Genomic DNA, 19290 nt, shown 5'->3' on the forward strand with positions numbered 1-19290 from the left:
CAATCCGTTTTTAAGGTGAGATATTTGCACATGATGCTGTCAAATATATATCTCTAATTAAGTTTTGGGACCCATGTATGCATACTAATCTATCACCACAAGTAAACAGCCTATGCTTGCCTAAGCAGCGTGTCAGTTTAAGTTGGCTTATAAGTAGTACATTCAAATTGCTTTGTAAATATGTACAGCACATTCTTGTATGTTTGTAGGTGGTAAAAGTAAAACTTTAGCTTGAGTAAATAAATGCTTGCAGTGATTTATTTTATAGCAGTAAGCTCTTTTGTAGCCTTTTGGTAAATTAATAAACTGTGTCATACTTTAATTATCTTTAGATAGATCTGAATATGAAAATTGCATATAAACTTTTTTATTACATTATAATATATTAAATGTACATGTTATAAAGATAAGACATGTATGTAAACATGTACTTTAATAGTTGTAGACGTAGTCTAGGTCTCTAGGACATAGTGACTTGGTAATGTAATGTCCCATGAGTAGAAATCAAGCAACAACATTAAATATGGATGGTAGGGATTCCCCGCGAACAGCTTTGGAATGGAAAAAACTCTACCTTCAAATGGAAGGAAAATTGAAACAATTCAGAGTTCAAGCCACTGGGATTAGGACCAAATTATCCCAAAAGGTAAAACTGACAAACATTTTCCTTTGTCATTTGGGCATTTAAACTTTTTCATTGTCCTTTGTGGGTTCTCATGACAATGCAGTGGTTTTGAGTTTGTTTTTTATTGATTTTTACATTTAAACAGCGATACATACTTGTGTATTTGTTTGTACTTGTTGGTTATATTTGCACTACTATGGTCCTAATTTGTTATTTTTGGGGGATTATATTATAATGATAAAATTGTATCCAACAGCGAATTGGTTTCGTTCATTTATCTACATTTCCTGTAATTTGGTTTTCATTTTACAAGGAAACACACTCAGACTAAAATGGTGGTTTTCATTTCCTTTTGTTACTTTATAATTGTCCGTTTTGGCATTTCCTGTTCAGCTTATTAAATATTGAATGTTTACCAAGTGTCAATAGTGGGTATCAACACAGATTAATGAATCTACTTTCCATTAGCAACTGGGTGTTAGATGTTGGCTTAAGACTTGTGAAGTGTGTTACTTTCTGTTTTGCTAGTTTCGAATGCCAAAACAACCTTATTGTGCAAAAATGTGTGAATCCATCGCCCTGTGTATTGTATTAGGGCTTTGCTTTCTGGGAAAGTTTTATGACAAAGCATCGAGCCTGCTGTTAATATGTCATTGTTGTGTGTGACAACCGCCCAAGCTCGTAAATCCTTCCATGGCGTGGCAACAACTCCCGTGTAATCTGGACCACTATTAAGTGGTACATCTTACACCAAGTAGCCATTCATCAGTATCACTTCCCACCGCCACAACGGGCAGGAAGTTATTGATTCGATTACAGTTTGCTTAGCTTAGGTTACTGCGTGGTCGCGCCTGAGCGTGCCCGCTTACAGGCCTTGATTTATGGCTACGACCCCGCTGTTGTTCTTATCGAACACGGCTCTCAATCACTGATCGCTAAAAGCCGTCGATTGGCGCTTTTGGTTTGCCGTCCCTCGCGGGTGTGTTATGTTTGTTTTTATTTGACGCTGGTAACTAATATCAAGCGCGAACTAAGGGACGTTTTGTTGTTTCAGATGGAGGAACTGACTCTGAAATTTGAGCAGGCCGAAGCAAGAGCCGCGGACGCCGAGTTTCAGGTTTGAATTGCTTGAATTCCTTTTAACAATTATTCCCTGTCGGTTGAAATGCTCGCTTCAGTGCGCCTTTTAAAAACACTGCTGTTTTTTTTCTGCACAATTGTCGCAACCGCGGAACAAAGGAAATTGTGTTTCGACACCCCGAGCCAAAACTAGCGTAAGATAATATGCACCTGTCGTGTTCGCTCCTCTGTCAGAAGCTTCCCGTAGTTGCCAGACCATGGCAAATTACCTATCGATACATTGACACCACAACTCACAGCTGTGGCGCTTGCCTCGGCCACTTGATGTTCTAACCCTGCTCCCATGTCAATTAAAACTCGGATCTTATTTCTTAGCACGCACTGGCTTTATTCGGTCGATATGGATTCGGCGACCGAAACGCCATTCAAAATGTAGCGGTTACACTTGGTGTTATGGGAGTTAAACAGCTGCATAGGTTTCAAATTGACCAGTTGTTCGCGGAACAGCGGTACCTTGTTTCCGTGAATTTGTTTTTGAACTGCTCGAAAACCCGACACTGTTAGCACTTCGCCAACGACACTATTTCCGTTGTTATGTTTTTGCCCACAGCACCCTCGCTTCTCGTTTCTCTATAATGAACCATTTCGACAGGAGGAAACTAAAGCCAAACGGTGCAATGATTGATAAATTGGCTCTGCGAGGGGCAAATGATTGCTCGTTATGTGGCAAACTACCAACCTAGACCAGTATATTACACTAACTACATACGACCGTAACGTGCGGCGCCGAGTGCCCGTTGGCGCTGTGTCGCAGACATGTTTATGGTGAAATTGCTCGCCTCGGTTGATAACTTTCTATTTCTATCCTAGTTGGTTCTTCTTCGTGAGAGCTTGGCTGGAGTGCCAGGAGCCGCATCCGAGGAGGATCGGTTCACTACTGAAAAGATGTCGGATCTTGAGAAGAGATGCTTGGACCAACAGGAGAGAATAGTTGCTCTTGAAAAGGAGTTAGAGTGTGAGGTATATATCGAAAATGTTATTTAAATTTATTTCACCAGTTTCCTCGTGCTTCATAACAAAGTTATACCTCCTACGACCTACACCCTTATACATAACAACGAGGCTTATTTTTGGCACGAAACTGAACATATATAAACATCCGTTCAATTAACTTTCTGTTTAAACAAAGGCGAAAATTTGTACCAAAGCACTAATGCTGCTTCGGTTTAATGTAAACTGATGAACGATAATGCTCTTACGGCATATCTTACAATCAGCAGTTTATACAATACAGAGTGCCGACAGTTAGTCACCATTAGAGCTACTCGCTTGTAAAGTAGCATCTCTTGTTTAACCGCGAGTTTGAATTGTGGTATATCACTATAAAGCTGTACTCTAGTTAAAGGGTATGACTATGAATGAAACCGGCTACAAGCTTATTCTATACGTTTAGTTACACGACCGTTTAATTATAGGTAAACTATTAGACATGGCAATTAACACGACCGCATTAACCCGTGTTAAATACACAGTTGTAACTTGTAAAATTGACGTGTTCTGCTCATTTGTCCTCAGTTCTAAACGAAAACCGAAAAGTTACAACTTTTATAAAAACTGGTATAATTGATTTTAGGAGTTCATTTCGCAACAGGATATCATATTTACTCTCTATGATCCCGATATCCGCTTCATGTCTCTGCTAAGTCTGATCGTAATCGGGCGCAGCAACGCACCAGTGAAGCAAACAATCGGAACCGCGGAATTTATCCACGCACCGCTTATCACTTTTTAATGAGAAGAGAAAACGCGACAGAAACGAAACGTGCTCGCCATGGCTTTTAAAACCTTTCCCGAAAATCCCCTATACAATTAAATTACGTTTTGACAGAAATATTTGAGGAAAGTCGAGAAAGAAATGATCCACGAAAAAGCGTTTAAGATCAAGGAATGGGTCAGCTCTGCACTGAGCACGGTAGGCTTGTTTATGATTACCAAGCTTACCCTTTCTGACACCGCTTTGTTTAGTCGGAAAAGGAGAAAAACGACTTACGGGAGTCAAATGAGCGACTGAACGCCGCCGTCCAAGCGATGCAGTTACGGCTGACAGGTGATTGGTCCTCACTCGCTACCGTTGTTTGACCAAGTGCTCCCTATATGTGGAAACAAGCACTTGAAACCGACGGCCGGCAAACAGAACCTTCATAAAACATGGCCTTGTGTTGCAGAGCTCCTCGCTAAGCCGGCACCTGCGCCACTCAGCAGCAAACCTCAGCCGGTGGCGATTATTCCTTTGCGGGATTCTGACACCGCCTTCACTTGCGAGACACCTTCCGTCAGCAGCCCAGGATGGCAGAATAATCCATTGTTCAAGGTTTGAATTATCGACTCTCCCATCGGTCTAGTATTGCCTGACCGCCCTTTTTCTGTTTAGGACCACGAGGACACGTTCGTGATGGATGAAGACACGGAACGCGTGACATCACACACCGATATGGATCTTGATAATTCGGAAGAAGTTGATGACGTCACCATCCTAGCGTGTAACGTAGCTTCATCTACGTCATCGCCAATCCCGATTCCGTCAAAACCGGTTTCGGAAAGCGTGAGAATTCCGGAGTCTCCCCGCGCACGGTTTATTACAACAGAAGCAAGGGCAGTTGTGGTTAAAAGCACCGGAGATCATGAATTGCACGCGAATAAGGACTCTCCAAAGTCCGGAAAGAAGAAGTCGTCCACTCTTCCAATGACAAGATCCAACCTCCCAAAATCTGACTCCACTGATTCCTCTCCTCCCAACACGACCCATCATCATTTCATGGGAACATTTGGAAGCATTCGACGGCGGTTCAAAGGACTCACTGAGCATCAACGACACCGAAGTCATGAGGACTCCACTCCTTCAAGAGGAAGAGAGAAAAAAGATAAACAAAGATCAAAATCGAAGAGTCCAGCAACAAGAAGCAGCTCTACATCACGATTAAGGACCTCTCCCATCACTGTACCAGGTATTTTATCCGTTCACTTGTACTCCGATTCTAATATCGCCATGCAGTTATAAGTTATAGTGTACATGAATTGACCATAATTGTTGAATTTTATTTGATTGACTTTTTAAAGATAGGTTAAATACTATTGCAGTATTGGGATTCAGGATTTTTATTAAAATTTTAGTGATAATATATTCACTCATTAGGAATGAGCACCGATACCTCTCCAGCGCAAGGAGCTCTTCCAGCCATCCTCCAAGAAGAGGAGGACATGGTGGTTGATCCTCCTGGTTCTCCACACTCCCCAACATCCGCATCCATCCTCTCCTCCTCACTCCCACTCCCAAGATGGAAAGGAGCAAAAATTCCTCCCACCATTCCCCAACACCGACTCCCAACTTGGGTAATTCTTTTAAAATAAAAATAAATGAATGAATGTTACCTATATTTACCATCGTGCTTTTGTAGTGGGACAACGGTACCTGTTATAACACAGTTGTTGTTTTGTGTCACACACGCTTATGAGTTACCACGTATGTAACTTTGTGGGTGACTATTTTTTAATTAACTATAGGACCGTTGAAATACTTTTGTTTTGTGGTTGTTACAATTCAACCCCATATTACAAACATTTCAAGATCGATAGTGCATGTTGTATAAGCCATGACCATTTCGTTACTACTGTAGTACTGTGTATTCACTTTTACGTTGTAAACTGTCAACTATAATAGCTAGAAAGCAGAAAATCCAACCAATATTTCAAAATTACAGGAAGCAAAGATTTACAGCATTGCGGAGAACGGATTTCGACTTCCATCAAATGCTTTCAATAAACACAAACGTAAGCCATCCATGTGTAATTGAACCATCGCCATGAAATCTAACGTTTTCCTGTTTTTCAGCGTCGCCGTTTCAACATGACCAGAAGCCCGGTGTTTTCGCAGAGATCGTGTACAAGGTAAGCCTCAGTTTCGTTTTATGCTCTCCATAAACTTGTTTGACGAAGAATAACTTTACTGTGGTTTATCCGCCTATGCTGAATTCATTATGGGGGTCATTGGCCCCTTGCCTACATACTGATTATGGCGAAAGTAGGTCGCGCGCTGGGCTCGTTAATTCACAAGGCACGCCCTTGCCAGTAATATAAGTAACGTTCTGGCGCAATAAGCGAAAATGTTTATTTGACCGTGTATTGAACCATTCGTAACTGGCAGCGGTGGCTTACGAAGTCCGACGTGCCGAAACACCTTTCTACTGTATTGTGTGCGTCACAAAAGACTCCATTGTCTTAACGTTTGTTGCGTGTTTGTTATGCACTGTCAGATTTTGGTGGGCCTTCACTCGCAACGCACATGAATAGCAACCCAACGGTAACAAATGCTCCAACACAACGTTGTACCGCGTTTACCACAGAACAATCAGCGAAAATGCAGTTCCCTATATACATAGCCCACAAAGTATAAATGCCACGGATCTCCGCCTTATTTATCGGCAATTGTCAATAAAACTAATAAGCCCGTCTTGCCCCGACTCCCATCATCCGTAGCGCACTTTGTCACACATGACGAACAAAGTGAGCCGACTGCACCGTTTGAACGACCGCGCTCGGAAATTCTCTGTTTTGGGAATAACTCGCTGTTTTTTCGGACTTCTACGTTTTGGGTGAAAAGGTTCAACGAGTATGGCTTCTCAACCCATAAACCGCCTACATAACTCACGCCACAGTTTAATTAACTCCCTTCTCACCGCAATGATATGATTTCAGCTTCAACCTGTCACCGTTCCCGTGTACACCAAAACGAAAGGGGTAAGCCAGTATAAATAAAGCTCACCGCAAACTTATACTAATCGTCTAAATCTCTGCAGCGAGCAACCCTCATCAAACCGACGCCTTTCACTGACGCGTCCGATTCCTCCGACGAGGACCCTTCCTCCCTCCCCCGACAGCTTTCGCCTCGCCACCACCCCCCAATCTCACGCAGCCTTTCCTCGTCAGCTGAAAGCACCAACCCTGGTTCAACTCAACAGAAAAGGAACGGAAGCCCAGCGCAGCTACGCGCAACAAAACGAGGTAAAACATCAAGAAATAAATCTCAATTTAATCATAGTTTTTTTTGGGGGACTGTTTTTGTGTTCGCATTTAACACAAAGAAAGTAATTGAAAGATATCGTTAAAATTCCAATGGCTTGTAGTTTTAACAGCGTCACTGTGGGGCCAATAATATTGCTTGTACCCTGCCAAGGCATGTAGGCGTGCATGCACGACTCACTGCTCGTCAAAGGGATTCGTTTTTATTGTCCGTCCATTAGCTTCAAGAGTAATAACCCGAACGCCCAAATACATTATTCCTCCTTTTCCGCCGTCTGCCATGAATTTTTAATAATCCCAATATATTGATCCGAGTAATAGGATTTAATCGATGGCCTGTAAAACCAAATGGCACACGACGGTAGCCGCTGTCAAAATAACGCGCTATTTGGAGACCATCAGCATTAAGCACTGTAAACGTTGCCATACGGAAACAGGTTACAAGACGCGTGAAATGGTCATGATATGGGTCTAGTTTTATTTGATTGACACTTATGAAAGTTAGAATAAATACATTACGGTTTGACATTTTATGGAAATGGAAGTAAAAAAATGACGTAACACGACAATGATATTCATTGTTTTCTACTATTATTACTGTACATATAAGTAAACATCCATATATTATTAATATTCAATATTCCCAACATTTCAGCGAATTCCCAGCAATCAATGGCAAGCTCTGAAGGCGATTACGCAATCCCACCCGACGCCATGTCAACCCACCCCTCACTTGATGCTACTGATTCCTCCGAACCTGAGCATAAGTTATTCAAGACCTCCCCGCACCCTGGACCAAGCGGACCAGTCAAACCCCCTGTAGACACGCATACGCCTACTGCCTTTAATGGAAACAAGGCGGGTTATTTATCAAAGCTCGGGGGGCGAGTCCGGGCCTGGAAAAAGCGGTGGTTTGTCCTACAGCAAGACGCTCTTGTTTATTATAAGTCCCCGGTGAGTGACTGGATTATACTATTACCTTGAACTGTTATCGCTTAAAGTAGGAATTCCTGAACTTATTTGCTCCTTTTATTCTTTTAAAATTTTCGAGAACCCTCACAATTAATAACATAACATACGCAGTACTTTGTGTAAAAATGGTGAATTCTCGGCGACCGCTGAAGTTTGTTACCCGACTAAACCTTTGGCACTGAAGCACAAGCAAACAATTGAATGAAGGTTATAATACAAGACTATGCATTAAATCTGTCTGGGACTTATAGTTGTCACAAAAGCAGCAAAACCAGGTCAAAAGCCACCGAGTTCCAATCCCTTGGGGTATATGCGCGTATGTTCAATAGAGCCTTTACTTTACCGCCTTATTTGATCTTAAACTGACAATACCTGATTTCCCAGGGGGACGTTGGCAAGAAACCACAAGGACAAATTTCACTAACGGCGCTAGAGAACGGCGAGGTTGCCAAGGCGACGCGAGATTATCAAACCAACTGTACTTTCCATATTGTGGCCGAAAAACGAACTTATTATTTCATAGCTGACTCACAAACTGTGGCGGATGATTGGGTAAAAGGTAAAGTCATCGTATTACGTACTAATTTTGCACGGTTTAAAAGCAAATGACAAAAAACATGGTTTTAACTTATTTAATGTGGAGAAATTAGATTGATTGCGTAGACGTGCGGTGTTCAAGGGTTTTAACTTTTATCCCAAGGTACACTTACGTACCTAACTCGGGCCTACCAGATCCAGTACACGTAACTAGTAGGGTTTTAAGTCACAGCAATACTGTGTAAGATCAATTATAAATGCTCGAAGTTTATTAAAATAGGGATTTGTTTCTTATACCCAGTCTTTACGCCCACGTATCCCCACTGGCTTAAACATAGCCCATACTTCAACGTATGTTTATAACCCATACACATAAGCCTTGGAATTTGCGTGAAATATTTGTCACAAACAGATTATTGGAAACGGTTTGCGCATGAAAAGTTGACTCATACATCATGGATTATATGTGTGACGTATTATACACGTTATAACGACTTTGAATGTTCTGAAATCGGATTATTTTGACGCACTTGTGTTTTAAGTCGTCATCAATAGCATTAGCATAGCCTGGGAAACAGCGCTATTTTGTGTATTGTTTATGTCTAACAATTTCAAAACGTATATTTGTAGTTTAGGGCAACAAATAAAGGCTTTTGCAACTTAGGCTTTTGCAACTTGTTATCTATATCTCCGATACCATACACCTTATGTTCTCTGCAAAGTTATGTAATATGTCGCGATGTCGTCTATTACACACACAGCACACGCACACCCCATAACCACTGTCGACTGTAAAATACGAAGTACATTACACCTTGGGCCACAAATAATCTATGTATTATGACGTAGCAATCTGTGACGTCGCGCAAGGAAGTCGTTCCCACAAACCCCATCGTGACATCACAACCGTATCCGGTTGGTTGAAACGAACGATCGGTGGCAACAGCTGTAGGGTGTGGGCGCGATTCAACAACGGTGTGGTCGAATGTTATGCGGACAAGCAAACTCAGGTACTTTAGTCTGTATTGATAATTCCTATACAGTATTGCCGCCAGCGGACATGATTTAAGCCCAAGTTCGCCCATCTTTTAAAATTCAAAGCACAGATACATGGTTTCCCCATACAATTGGTGACTTAGGGTCTTTAATTTCTTCCAAAAGTCTTCCATTTCTTCCAATTGGTCAAAACGTAAAACCATTTCTTAGCAAACGTTCAAATTCAAACAAACCATATCCCTTACAAAGTTCAAGCATTCACATCATATATCACATCTATAGACCTCCATGATGCGATTATCGTTACGTGGGTGCGAGGTGGAAGACGTCCAACTAAAAGTTAATCCAGGTCACAACCGATCAAACTCTCCGCCCCCTGCCTTTGAACACGTGATCGTCGTTCGTCCAATCAGCGACGGAGAACAAGACGTATTTTTCTCGTTCGACAATGAGGCTGAAAAAGTACGTGCGACGTCACATTTATATTACACTACGTCATACACGTTGAATGACGCAACCTTTAAAACTTCTGACTCTCCTACAGGCCGCGTGGTTTCGAGCTATGACGTCATCGGTGCGTACGTCATCAGAGAACCAAAAGACCCCAGCCACGGAGGTGGAACGCTTGTTTGTTAGACTTTTACAGAGCGAACCCAAGCAAGGGGGGAAGAACGCCACACAACAAGCGCATACTTCGATATGGAGGAATCCTGTGCTCTGTTATAACAAGCAAGGCCTTTCTCGTCCTTTAACTACTTTGTCGTCGGAAGCTTTGCAAACTGAAGCCATGAAGATTGCAAAAGTAAGAGCTCTCTCTTTCTGTAAAAGGTTAAATGTAAAAACTTTACACCAATATGGTTTAAATCGGATCAACTTGGTTTGAAATTACTGTTTTTTTGTTTCAGTCCAACTTGTTTTTCACGAATCCTTTCCTTTTCAGTCCATTCAACTTTTTACGAACGTGTCTCTTGACGTCGCTTCCGCCGATTATCACGTGACTTTGGTGCAGCGCGTTGCTCACTCATGCTTGACGCACGTCGAGTTGCGAAACGAAGTCTACGCCCAACTGATCAAAGTTACAAACCGACGCGACTCCGAGGTCGACGACGCTTCCTACTTACAAGTACGTTTTGACCTTTAACCTTCAAACTCCCCACAATAGCTAGTTCCCGAACCCGGCGACATTTAATCCTCATGTTTTACCGCGTAATCCTTTCCTCAGGCGTGGAAGTTATTCTCTTTGATTCTCCCACTCTTCCTCCCTGGGAGGAGCATCTTATGGTGTCTGGGAGCACACTTGAAGCGCCACTCTACCACCAAGTAAGTTCCACAACACGTTTTTGAAATGTACCAGTTTTACACACGTCACACATTTGTCGCTCAAGTTCCGTCCACTTGAAAACAAACCGAATCTGAACGTGGATTTCACATTGTACATAAAGCCTAAACGAAATGTTCTAATCGTGTTTTAAACAATTAACAAGTGTGTATGCGAATCGCGACAATATGGGTTTTATAATTCTTTGAATGTGCTTTGTTTACTACCAAATGGGACGACAAAATAGAATGAAGCGGTGTCCTATCTTACCCCACCCTACTTTATATAACAATTTGAAACGCAGGGCATCTCTTGGAATTATTAACACCATTAGTTTAATAAAAGTAAATCAACACTTCTTAATTTATAGAACCGAAGCTGGCCAATACGTAATATATTGTCAACGAGCATTGGAACGTACCAAGTCATTGGGCGAGCGCATGGTGGCTCCTTCGAAAACTGAGTGTCTCTCTATCTTACTACAGAACCCTTACCACCATTCGCTACCGTTTAGTGTTCCCGTGCATTTTTCTGATACTTCCTACCAGGTCGGTGTTGCCAGTGAAAATAACTTATTATTTTTTTGCATACGAAGATAAACCTATCGCAGTACAAGACTAATTTATTCTTCATTTTGCAATAAAAGAGCTCTATCGTCGACCTTCTACAGAAAATGTAACTTATGATTTATTTCAGGTTGTTAGCTTTGATGGTTCAACGACAGTTAGCGAGTTTACTACTCGCGTCTCCACCCAGCTCGGCATACGTCATCAAACGATCGCCGGTTTTGCGCTCTACGTCGACGATCCTGACGTCACAATGCAAATCGAGCATTGCATCGAACCCTCGGTGAAGGTACGTCATAATACAAATTATTAGTACATTTCCTATCAGGACGTTATTTCACCATAATACAATTTCTGACTTCATAATTTATTCTGTAACTTCTGTCTCAGATTTGTGACGTCATTTCGATTTGGGAAACTGTCTCTCGTCTTGGGGCAGTCACGAGCAAGGGGGTTCCCCCAACACCCCAGGACCCCAGTTTCGACATTACACGTCACAGTGCTAGGTTTACATATCGACGACGCCTCACTTTTCAATCTTACACAAGAATGGAATCTGACAAAGAGAAGAAACTCATCGCTTACCAGGTGCCTATTGTAATGTGCCATGACTTATATGAAGCTAAAATTAATTTAATGCTTCATTTCTCGTCAAATAGAATCGAGTCACTGTCCCACTACTGAAGCTTGTAAGATTAATATAAAACCTCTGATGTTGTTTTTATACACAAAGTCAAATAGTGGCTGTTAAAAATTTCAACCAAATTTTTTTTTCTTTTTTTTTGTAAATTTGAATCTTTACGTTCCAGTTGGGTGAGAACATATCACGTGACATGGTACCCATCTCACGAGAGTTGTCGATCGAAGCGACACCATTGGCTGCCAAGTTTTATCTAGGCGACCAATCACGTACTGCCCCTGGATCGTTAGACCATGTGATGAAGATGTTTCATCCTCACAGATACCAGGAGGGAGGGAGTAAACACCAGCAGAAGTAAGAGCTTAATATTTGAATAAAAGATTGATACTCTTCAGGCGAAATATCTCTCATTTATTATACAATTGGTTGGACTTTGTTTCTGTTTATCTCTCTGTTTATCTTTCGAAGCACCAAATTCAGTAATTGTAACAGCAAACTTAATTTTTTTAAAGGTTGATCAGGGAAAGAATAAACGACCGGTGGGTGGCGCTAGAGGGTTCCACACCGTTGGACTGCACAAAAATATTTCTCAACGTACTTCGGAAGTATCCACTATGTGGCGCTGCACTGTTTCTTGCAAAGGTAAGTTATAACTTCCCAGTAACAAAAATCCTGTACATTCCACCTTTTGTATTCTTGTATTCAATGGCGCTATACATCAATTAATTATGTATGATTCAGGTTGAAACGCCAGGAAAACAAAAAGGAGAAATAGTCTGGTTAGCCGTAACTGAAGACGCCTTTCACGTTTTAAGCTACAAGTCCATGGTAAGTCAGTTTCTTTAATGTTGCTTGTTTAGCTCCTTGGATCGCGTAATTGTAAAATACAGCCTGGTTAGCAGTCGTCCCCTATTTTAACTAATCAAATCACTCTGTAGCAAATTTGTAATTTTGTTGCAAGTTTCTAATTTGTTGCATAATTTGAAAAAAACCCCTCTAAGCATTACATTAATCAAGTCACTGTGAATTAACCCCAAAACCAAAACGCATCAGCGATGGTTAAATAAGAAGATGTTACTGGGTGCCACCAAGTTTGTTATTTAGATATTAGCTCTTCAATTCCTACTTAACAATTTTGCTTCATTGATGTCTTCTATAAGTTTTAACCTTGGTTCTTATGCAGGAAGTTAAAGACCTTTGTCGACTCCCTGACGTTGTAACTTTCGGTGGTTGCCGTGACAACCTGATGGTGGTATCCGAGATGGCGGGTGTCACTAGAAAGTTATTCTTCCACCTCCCAATATTGCAGGTATGTTAAGATGGTTCTATGAATGAACGATTTATATTCATCATCATATAACCGGCAACGGCGGTGATTATAACATGGGTGTTCTGTCTCATACAGCTACTCCTTGCTTTCGAGTTACCCTGGTGTAGTTTTTGGCAATCGTGGTTATAATTTTTTCAATGTATGGCAGTATGGCTGACAATTTAGACAAATAGTGACAACTGGGTTGGAGAAATGAAAGTCAAGTATCTTGTCCAATAACACTCCCACAATGAATGTTATATATTTGTATATAACGCAATCTTCTAACCACTGAACCCATTCTCCCACAGATGCTGGAATTAGTGAGATTACTCGCCGATTACATGAATGCTGCTCCTCTCAACTTACGCCCGAATATTACGTCACCGTGACGTCACAATCTTGTCATCATCATTCCAACACACGCATGACTGAGTGTTCGTTAAAGCCATTCCTGTTGTTTACCTACACTCCCCCCTCGTCCACACACCACAACTGCAACGTCAACAGCATGCTTCTCAGGACCTCAGTATTACATTGCCCTTAAACATAACCACGTACACATAGTTTCATTTAAAACGAACAATAAAGACCACAATTGATATGCTTGTTATTTTAAAGTCACAATTGATATGCTTGTTATTTTAAAGTCACAATTGATATGCTTGTTATTTTAATTAACGCACTGCTACGCTATGAACTGTATGACTTGAGATTTGTTTCTTTGTTCGCTATTATATAATTCTCGTTCTGTGTCGTATCTTTGACATTAAACGTATTTTCTTCTGGGAAATATTTGTGTTGATATGTGTAATGTATAAGATTAAGTACAAGGTAGGTAGTTGAGAAATACGAGACACGAAGCCTAATTAAGAGAGAGACTCGTAAGAGTTCTTTGCACAATGTGCAGCTCGGTGTAAGTGTACCATAAATCAAAGCGCGATGCTGATGGTCCGCTTGTTCTAATATCAGTATGGATCGACATTTAAATAATTCTATATATATTTATCAGACTACGAAACTCGTTTTTAGACAATGTTAAGTACAATTATATGCTGCACAACGACAATTTAGAGGTACTGCTTGTTTACAGATTGAGGCAGTTTTGATAAATATTGAGAGAAATAATTTGTAATTTTCGTTTACATAGTAACATAAAATATTATTGTGTAGGCTATGGTAAAGTATTTGTAAATTAAGTTGCAACAATATTGATTCTGTTTAGTGTTTACCTTAACAATTTTTTTTCCATTTCAAACATTGTAGCTTGATTTTGATTAGATCGATGGTATGTATTCTACAAACATTTTCTATGGGCATTCGTTTGCTTGGAAAAGTGTGATTTGTAGAAGATCTGATGGGGAATGGAAAGCATTGCATATGGTCTTGGTCTTCTTGGATCAAACTATGCAATCTGCAAATTAAATTTGTTAAGATAGCTCACCTGTTTTAGTATTCTCCTCTAATCCTTCAAGATTTACAAACTATTTGTTAAAAAAAGATTAATCCGAATACAACAACTTATGGAATATTAACTGATGTACAAACCTGGTTCATTTTTATAATCAAATTCACCGCGCTCTTCATGTGAGAAGGAGCAACATGAAACGTAATACAATCTTGCCTAAAGGAGCAAAGTTAACGCTGTTTTCAATGTATTTTCCTTCCAGTTCTTGTTGAGACTTCACAAACATTGTTTTAAAATTATCTTTACTCTAATGAAATAAGTGATGGGTTATTAATCTATAAAATCCATTATAATTCCAAATAAATAATATTTTTAAACTGTTCCGTCTTACCCTGTTACTGCTAGATGTAACTACTAACCACTATATAAGCACTAACCTCTACCCACTAACCAAATCTGTAACGTGTACATGAGGATTCTTCACTAGCTGCACATTTTGGTACACTGAGCTCAAACTTACACACTGTGCGAAAAAATTATCACGACCCTTGTTGAAAAATGTGTCTCCAAATTTTGAACTTTTGCCGGTCAGTTTTTGTTCGGGAATTCCCCATATTAATAATTTTTTTATAGGGGAGGAGGGAAGGGGAGCAGAATAACCTGGATTGGAAATTAAATAGATAGTTTCAGAGTCCGTATAAATACGGACTTTGGATAGTATCATAACTTTGCGTTCATGTTTTGTTCATCCTTAGCTCATTTTTTGCGATATATTTTGCTTGTTTTGTACCCGTTTTACCCAGAGTCCGTATATAAACATTGATAAAATGTTTATATACGGACTCTGGTTTTACCTATGAAATTTTCTGTAACTTAGAGAAAACAACTTCTCAGACATAAAACAACCTAACTGACATTTGTCTTGGAACTTTATCTCGGTGATGTTTTTTTCCAAACAAAAATTGACATGATAAAACATGGCACGAAAATCACACCGGCTCATAACGTTTATTTACACACGATGCACAACCTACTTTTTGTGCGAGATTACCAAACAAACGAAGATAATATAAATATATTAACATTTCAAAACGTCAGAATTGTGAAGGTTCGGAAATTCTGCTGTATGAAAACCAGATCTCGTTGTCTTGGTGACCGTATGACGTCATTCTTACTGCGGCATGACTCCCAAACAATGTGAATTTCAAAACTTCTGTAAACATCAGCCATGTATTATTGCTGCGTAGTATTTATACTGCAGTGGTACATAATATCCCATATGTCCGCGTTTTATCAATTAACAACGCTATTTCAGAGTCGTGAAGATGGCCTACAGTAACTTTATAAAAATAGAATTAAACAACATTACCATCTTACCCCAACCTATATAAACGAAATACTGGAAAGTATAACCGCAACATAGGATTTTGCAAAGTTTGTTTTCTTTATCAACGAAAAACTTAAATCTGAAATCTGTCGTGTGTAAATATTCATAACAAGTATTGCTTGAAAAAATGTAGTTTTTTTCGAAATTTCTGCGGGTTTACAATATTTTTGTTAGAAAATGTAGACTGCGAGTTAAAAAAGAAGTTGGGAAACGGTGACCTTGTTGTTTTTTTTGTTTAAGTTACGTACACTTACCGTCACTTATTGTTGGCCTCGTAAATTCGGCCACCACGTTCATATCGTTGGAGTCGAAAGTTTCGCCCTTCAATATTTGAACATATGGAACCACAAAGCTAGAGTTGGTATATTTCTAGAAAAAGTGTTAAGAAAATATGTTTATTTTAACATTTTTAAAAAGTCGTATTTAAACAAGACATTTTTATTAGATTTTGAGCCCAATTATGCCCAATTGTCGGAAAAGCACTGCAATGAGTTACAGCAGTCTGGCTTATCTCTTATGTATTAGAATAACAAACACAATAAGATTTGATATTTTAAATATTATACCGAACTCTGTATAAGTAAAATCTGATACTTCGGTGTTTCATAAACAAAGAAATCGAGAGTTTGCTTAAACATAACTGAGATATTTGTAGAGGTCTCTTTTGGTAAAGATCTGGAGGTACGAAACGTAACAGATAAAAATCAATAAGTTTAAAATACCTTTGCACAACAACCTAGTTGTCAATTAAAACAAAAGTAGTTTTTTAACCTGATTTGGAAGGATTCGAATTCTTGTAATGATTAGTAAAGTGGGTTGGATCATTGAAAATGTGCAGTTGCGCCCTCTGACGGATCTCATTATATGATCTCCATATGACGTAGGTGAGACGATGTTGCACAAGGCTGTCAAACAATATAGATTTATTACAAAATGTCCTTTCCTGTTTACCTTTGATGTGTTTTTATACCTCGTGTATTAAATTTAAAACATGTTTTATAAATAAACCATGCCCTAAATACAAAACACACAAAAAAATCTAATAAAAAAAAGGGTTGGGTTAAGATGGTACAAGTTATCATGTTTTTCCTTTTGTAGTAAACAAAAAAAATATTTACAAACTATCTAAACGTATCCTCACGAATCTAAAAGAGCGGTGTTGATTGTAAAACAAACAAGGCTAGAAAATATAGAATATTAGAGAGCTAACGGTCCATCTTACCCCGCGGTAATAAACACTCACGTGGGTCTGCCGATGTTTTACCAAAATTTATCGAAACTTCGCTTCCAGGGAAGACACGAAATTGAACAAGAGCCACGTTTTGTGAAGATGTAAAATATAATCTTCCGTCCTCCCCTCTTCTCTCGCAATAATCCCAGATCCGGCTCCGAGTTGGTAAATGATGATCGTATATACCGGGCAAGAAATTATCTTTTGTCAACCAACCATCAACAACCTATGAGTTTATAATTGCGAGTTAGTTGAAAAAAAAATTTATGCCAGAAGAACCAAAATATCAGAATAAATAGGCTTTAGAGCAACAGTATATATTAAATGGTGAAGGATTGATAAAAAGTGGAGGTGCATTTGTCCATGCTTTGTAGATTATAGTGGTTTTAGCTTGGAATTGGATAAATATTAGATTGTGGTGAAAGATTAAGGTCCATGTCTTCATTCTCTATTATTGACTCATTTGGCAGTAAATAAGTCGGGGGTTGAGAAAATGTCATTTCATATTTATCGTTAAACTTATATAAGATATCATCAATAGCTTTCCGCTTATCTCAAGATACAATGTAAATATTTAAGTTGTTGCTTCCGCATCTTATTTGTTATGGGCGTTCGTCACGCTGCAAGCCAACAATAATATATCCTGTTTGGGCAATGCGTCAGTTTAACTTGATGGCACACCTGGAGACGATAATCCCAGGAATATTGTATTAAAAGTTTGAGGGTTCTTTAGAACTGCGGGCAGTTAGATTAAGTAAAACTTTTATTAAATATGAGATTCATTGATTGAAATAAATGAAGGCGTTACAGAACATACTGACAAAAAAATTCCATTAATTTATTCGAACCTTGCTCACTTTATACGTGACCAACATAAACATGCGAATAGTTTTACCTGAATAGTTTCTCCATTATCGCAATCTGCGGTTGTGTTTTCGATTTCAATCGAAATTAGTTGATCAGGTTGCGCGATAAAAAAAGTTCCACAAATCTCTTCGTAACCAGATTGCTGGTAATGTAGCTCGGATTCTGACATTATCATGTCAATACATTCTGAAAAAAGGTATTATTATTAATAATGTCAGGTTTTCCTGCGCTTGCTTATGGTTCCGACTATCCGAGGGTCCGCACTTTTTGGGTTTATGTTCTTGGGCAAGACACCTAACGTCGCTTCAATCTAGTGCTTCCTCATGGGTTGTCTAAATTGTCAGCCATACATTAAAACAATAATCATCCATAATGGTACATGTATGGTAACTTGTAAGCGGGCTCGACCTGTATAAAAAAGAACACCCGTGTCGCTGTCCCACCAATAACACATGTCACTGTCCCACCACGCGAGAATAGGATACATTTAATTAAGTTAGTTGACTTACCGAGTTGTTGTGGCGGTAGATGGCGCTCGTAAGTCGGGATCGGTTGATTCGTAACATTCATTGGGTAATTACTGTCAACCTGTGACAAAAGTACAGATTGAAGTCAGATGAAAAAACATTTATATTGAGAACATTATATGTTTGTATAGTTAACATTATAGGAGGCAAGAATACACATCATACATTAGGTGCAACAGCCACGATCTACCCCAAACATTTTATATGTAGCGCTTTAACAACTGTTGTTTAACTGTTAATTTTTTTGTCTTTGCTCTTTAAGTAAATTGATCTTCGGTATCGTTTTCAAAGAGATAAATAAAAATCCCGTCATGTCAGAATACATAATTCAATCTGCCATTCGCCCGTAGCAATACAAGCGACATATTACTCACTTTATTGGTGCAAAGTCCAACAACGACGACGGACAAGAAGGCATTGTACAAGATAGAAGCCATCCTTTGTTGCTTTTGAAGAATTATTCACGTTTGTGCCTAGGTCACTGCCCGTACTGTTAAAGTAGATTCGAACTGAAACCTGCAAAGTCAGGATCCCGAGTTCAGAGATTGGATTCTCGATTTCAAACGTGGTTGCGAATGATGGGATCGCATGATGGTGCAGAAAATGTTTCATGTCTGCGAACACGTAACGATTGACGTTAAGATAAATCCAAGGACGTGACTTGTAATGGTTGTCAGTAACAAATATCAAAATAATGTTTAGCATTCGAAACCTTAAGCACATTCGCTACTACGCAGCTTGTACTGAAAGA

The 19290-nt window shown here is 39.5% G+C and overlaps 2 protein-coding genes and 1 long non-coding RNA gene across 3 annotated transcripts; 1 reads left to right on the forward strand and 2 right to left on the reverse strand.

Annotated features, from left to right (window-relative positions):
* Positions 1 to 439: 439 nt before the first annotated feature.
* LOC149728984 (pleckstrin homology domain-containing family H member 1-like) lies at positions 440 to 13912 on the forward strand. The gene is made up of 27 exons (XM_089889049.1): positions 440 to 646; positions 1680 to 1742; positions 2576 to 2725; positions 3594 to 3677; positions 3731 to 3812; positions 3931 to 4076; positions 4137 to 4710; positions 4899 to 5095; positions 5464 to 5533; positions 5595 to 5650; positions 6458 to 6499; positions 6559 to 6763; positions 7437 to 7735; positions 8138 to 8312; positions 9140 to 9300; positions 9569 to 9748; positions 9831 to 10088; positions 10227 to 10409; positions 10509 to 10606; positions 10975 to 11152; positions 11301 to 11459; positions 11561 to 11758; positions 11980 to 12164; positions 12323 to 12452; positions 12552 to 12638; positions 12994 to 13119; positions 13431 to 13912. The coding sequence occupies exons 1-27, from the start codon at positions 494 to 496 to the stop codon at positions 13509 to 13511; spliced, it is 4320 nt and encodes a 1439-aa protein (XP_089745175.1). The 5' UTR covers positions 440 to 493; the 3' UTR covers positions 13512 to 13912.
* On the reverse strand, positions 12334 to 15299 carry LOC149728985 (uncharacterized). Its single transcript, XR_016386071.1, has 2 exons — positions 14668 to 15299; positions 12334 to 14533 (listed from the first exon to the last, which is right to left on the reverse strand). It is a non-coding gene; the product is annotated as an uncharacterized LOC149728985 (long non-coding RNA).
* Positions 15300 to 15500: 201 nt separating this feature from the next.
* LOC149728986 (corticotropin-releasing hormone-binding protein-like) lies at positions 15501 to 19148 on the reverse strand. Its single transcript, XM_089888775.1, has 7 exons — positions 18914 to 19148; positions 18522 to 18600; positions 18041 to 18198; positions 17158 to 17371; positions 16686 to 16819; positions 16169 to 16283; positions 15501 to 15740 (listed from the first exon to the last, which is right to left on the reverse strand). Exons 1-7 carry the CDS (start codon positions 18974 to 18976, stop codon positions 15622 to 15624), a joined length of 882 nt encoding a protein of 293 aa, XP_089744901.1. The 5' UTR covers positions 18977 to 19148; the 3' UTR covers positions 15501 to 15621.
* Between the last annotated feature and the right edge of the window lie 142 nt (positions 19149 to 19290).

The sequence above is a fragment of the Ciona robusta genome, chromosome 11, assembly GCF_009617815.1.
Source record: "Ciona robusta chromosome 11, ASM961781v2".
Lineage (NCBI taxonomy): Eukaryota > Metazoa > Chordata > Ascidiacea > Phlebobranchia > Cionidae > Ciona > Ciona robusta.

Excerpts from the sequence above, each read along its gene's own strand:
- LOC149728984 (XM_089889049.1), top strand. The coding sequence starts at position 494 with ATGAGTAGAAATCAAGCAACAACATTAAATATGGATGGTAGGGATTCC. Across the intron at positions 10,410-10,508 it reads ACGACGCTTCCTACTTACAA|GCGTGGAAGTTATTCTCTTT; the intron begins GTACGTTTTGAC and ends TCCTTTCCTCAG. Across the intron at positions 12,453-12,551 it reads CTGCACTGTTTCTTGCAAAG|GTTGAAACGCCAGGAAAACA; the intron begins GTAAGTTATAAC and ends TGTATGATTCAG.
- LOC149728986 (XM_089888775.1), bottom strand. The coding sequence starts at position 18,976 with ATGGCTTCTATCTTGTACAATGCCTTCTTGTCCGTCGTCGTTGTTGGA. Across the intron at positions 18,199-18,521 it reads TCTACCGCCACAACAACTCG|AATGTATTGACATGATAATG; the intron begins GTAAGTCAACTA and ends ACCTTTTTTCAG. Across the intron at positions 16,820-17,157 it reads TAAAACATCGGCAGACCCAC|CCTTGTGCAACATCGTCTCA; the intron begins GTGAGTGTTTAT and ends ATTGTTTGACAG.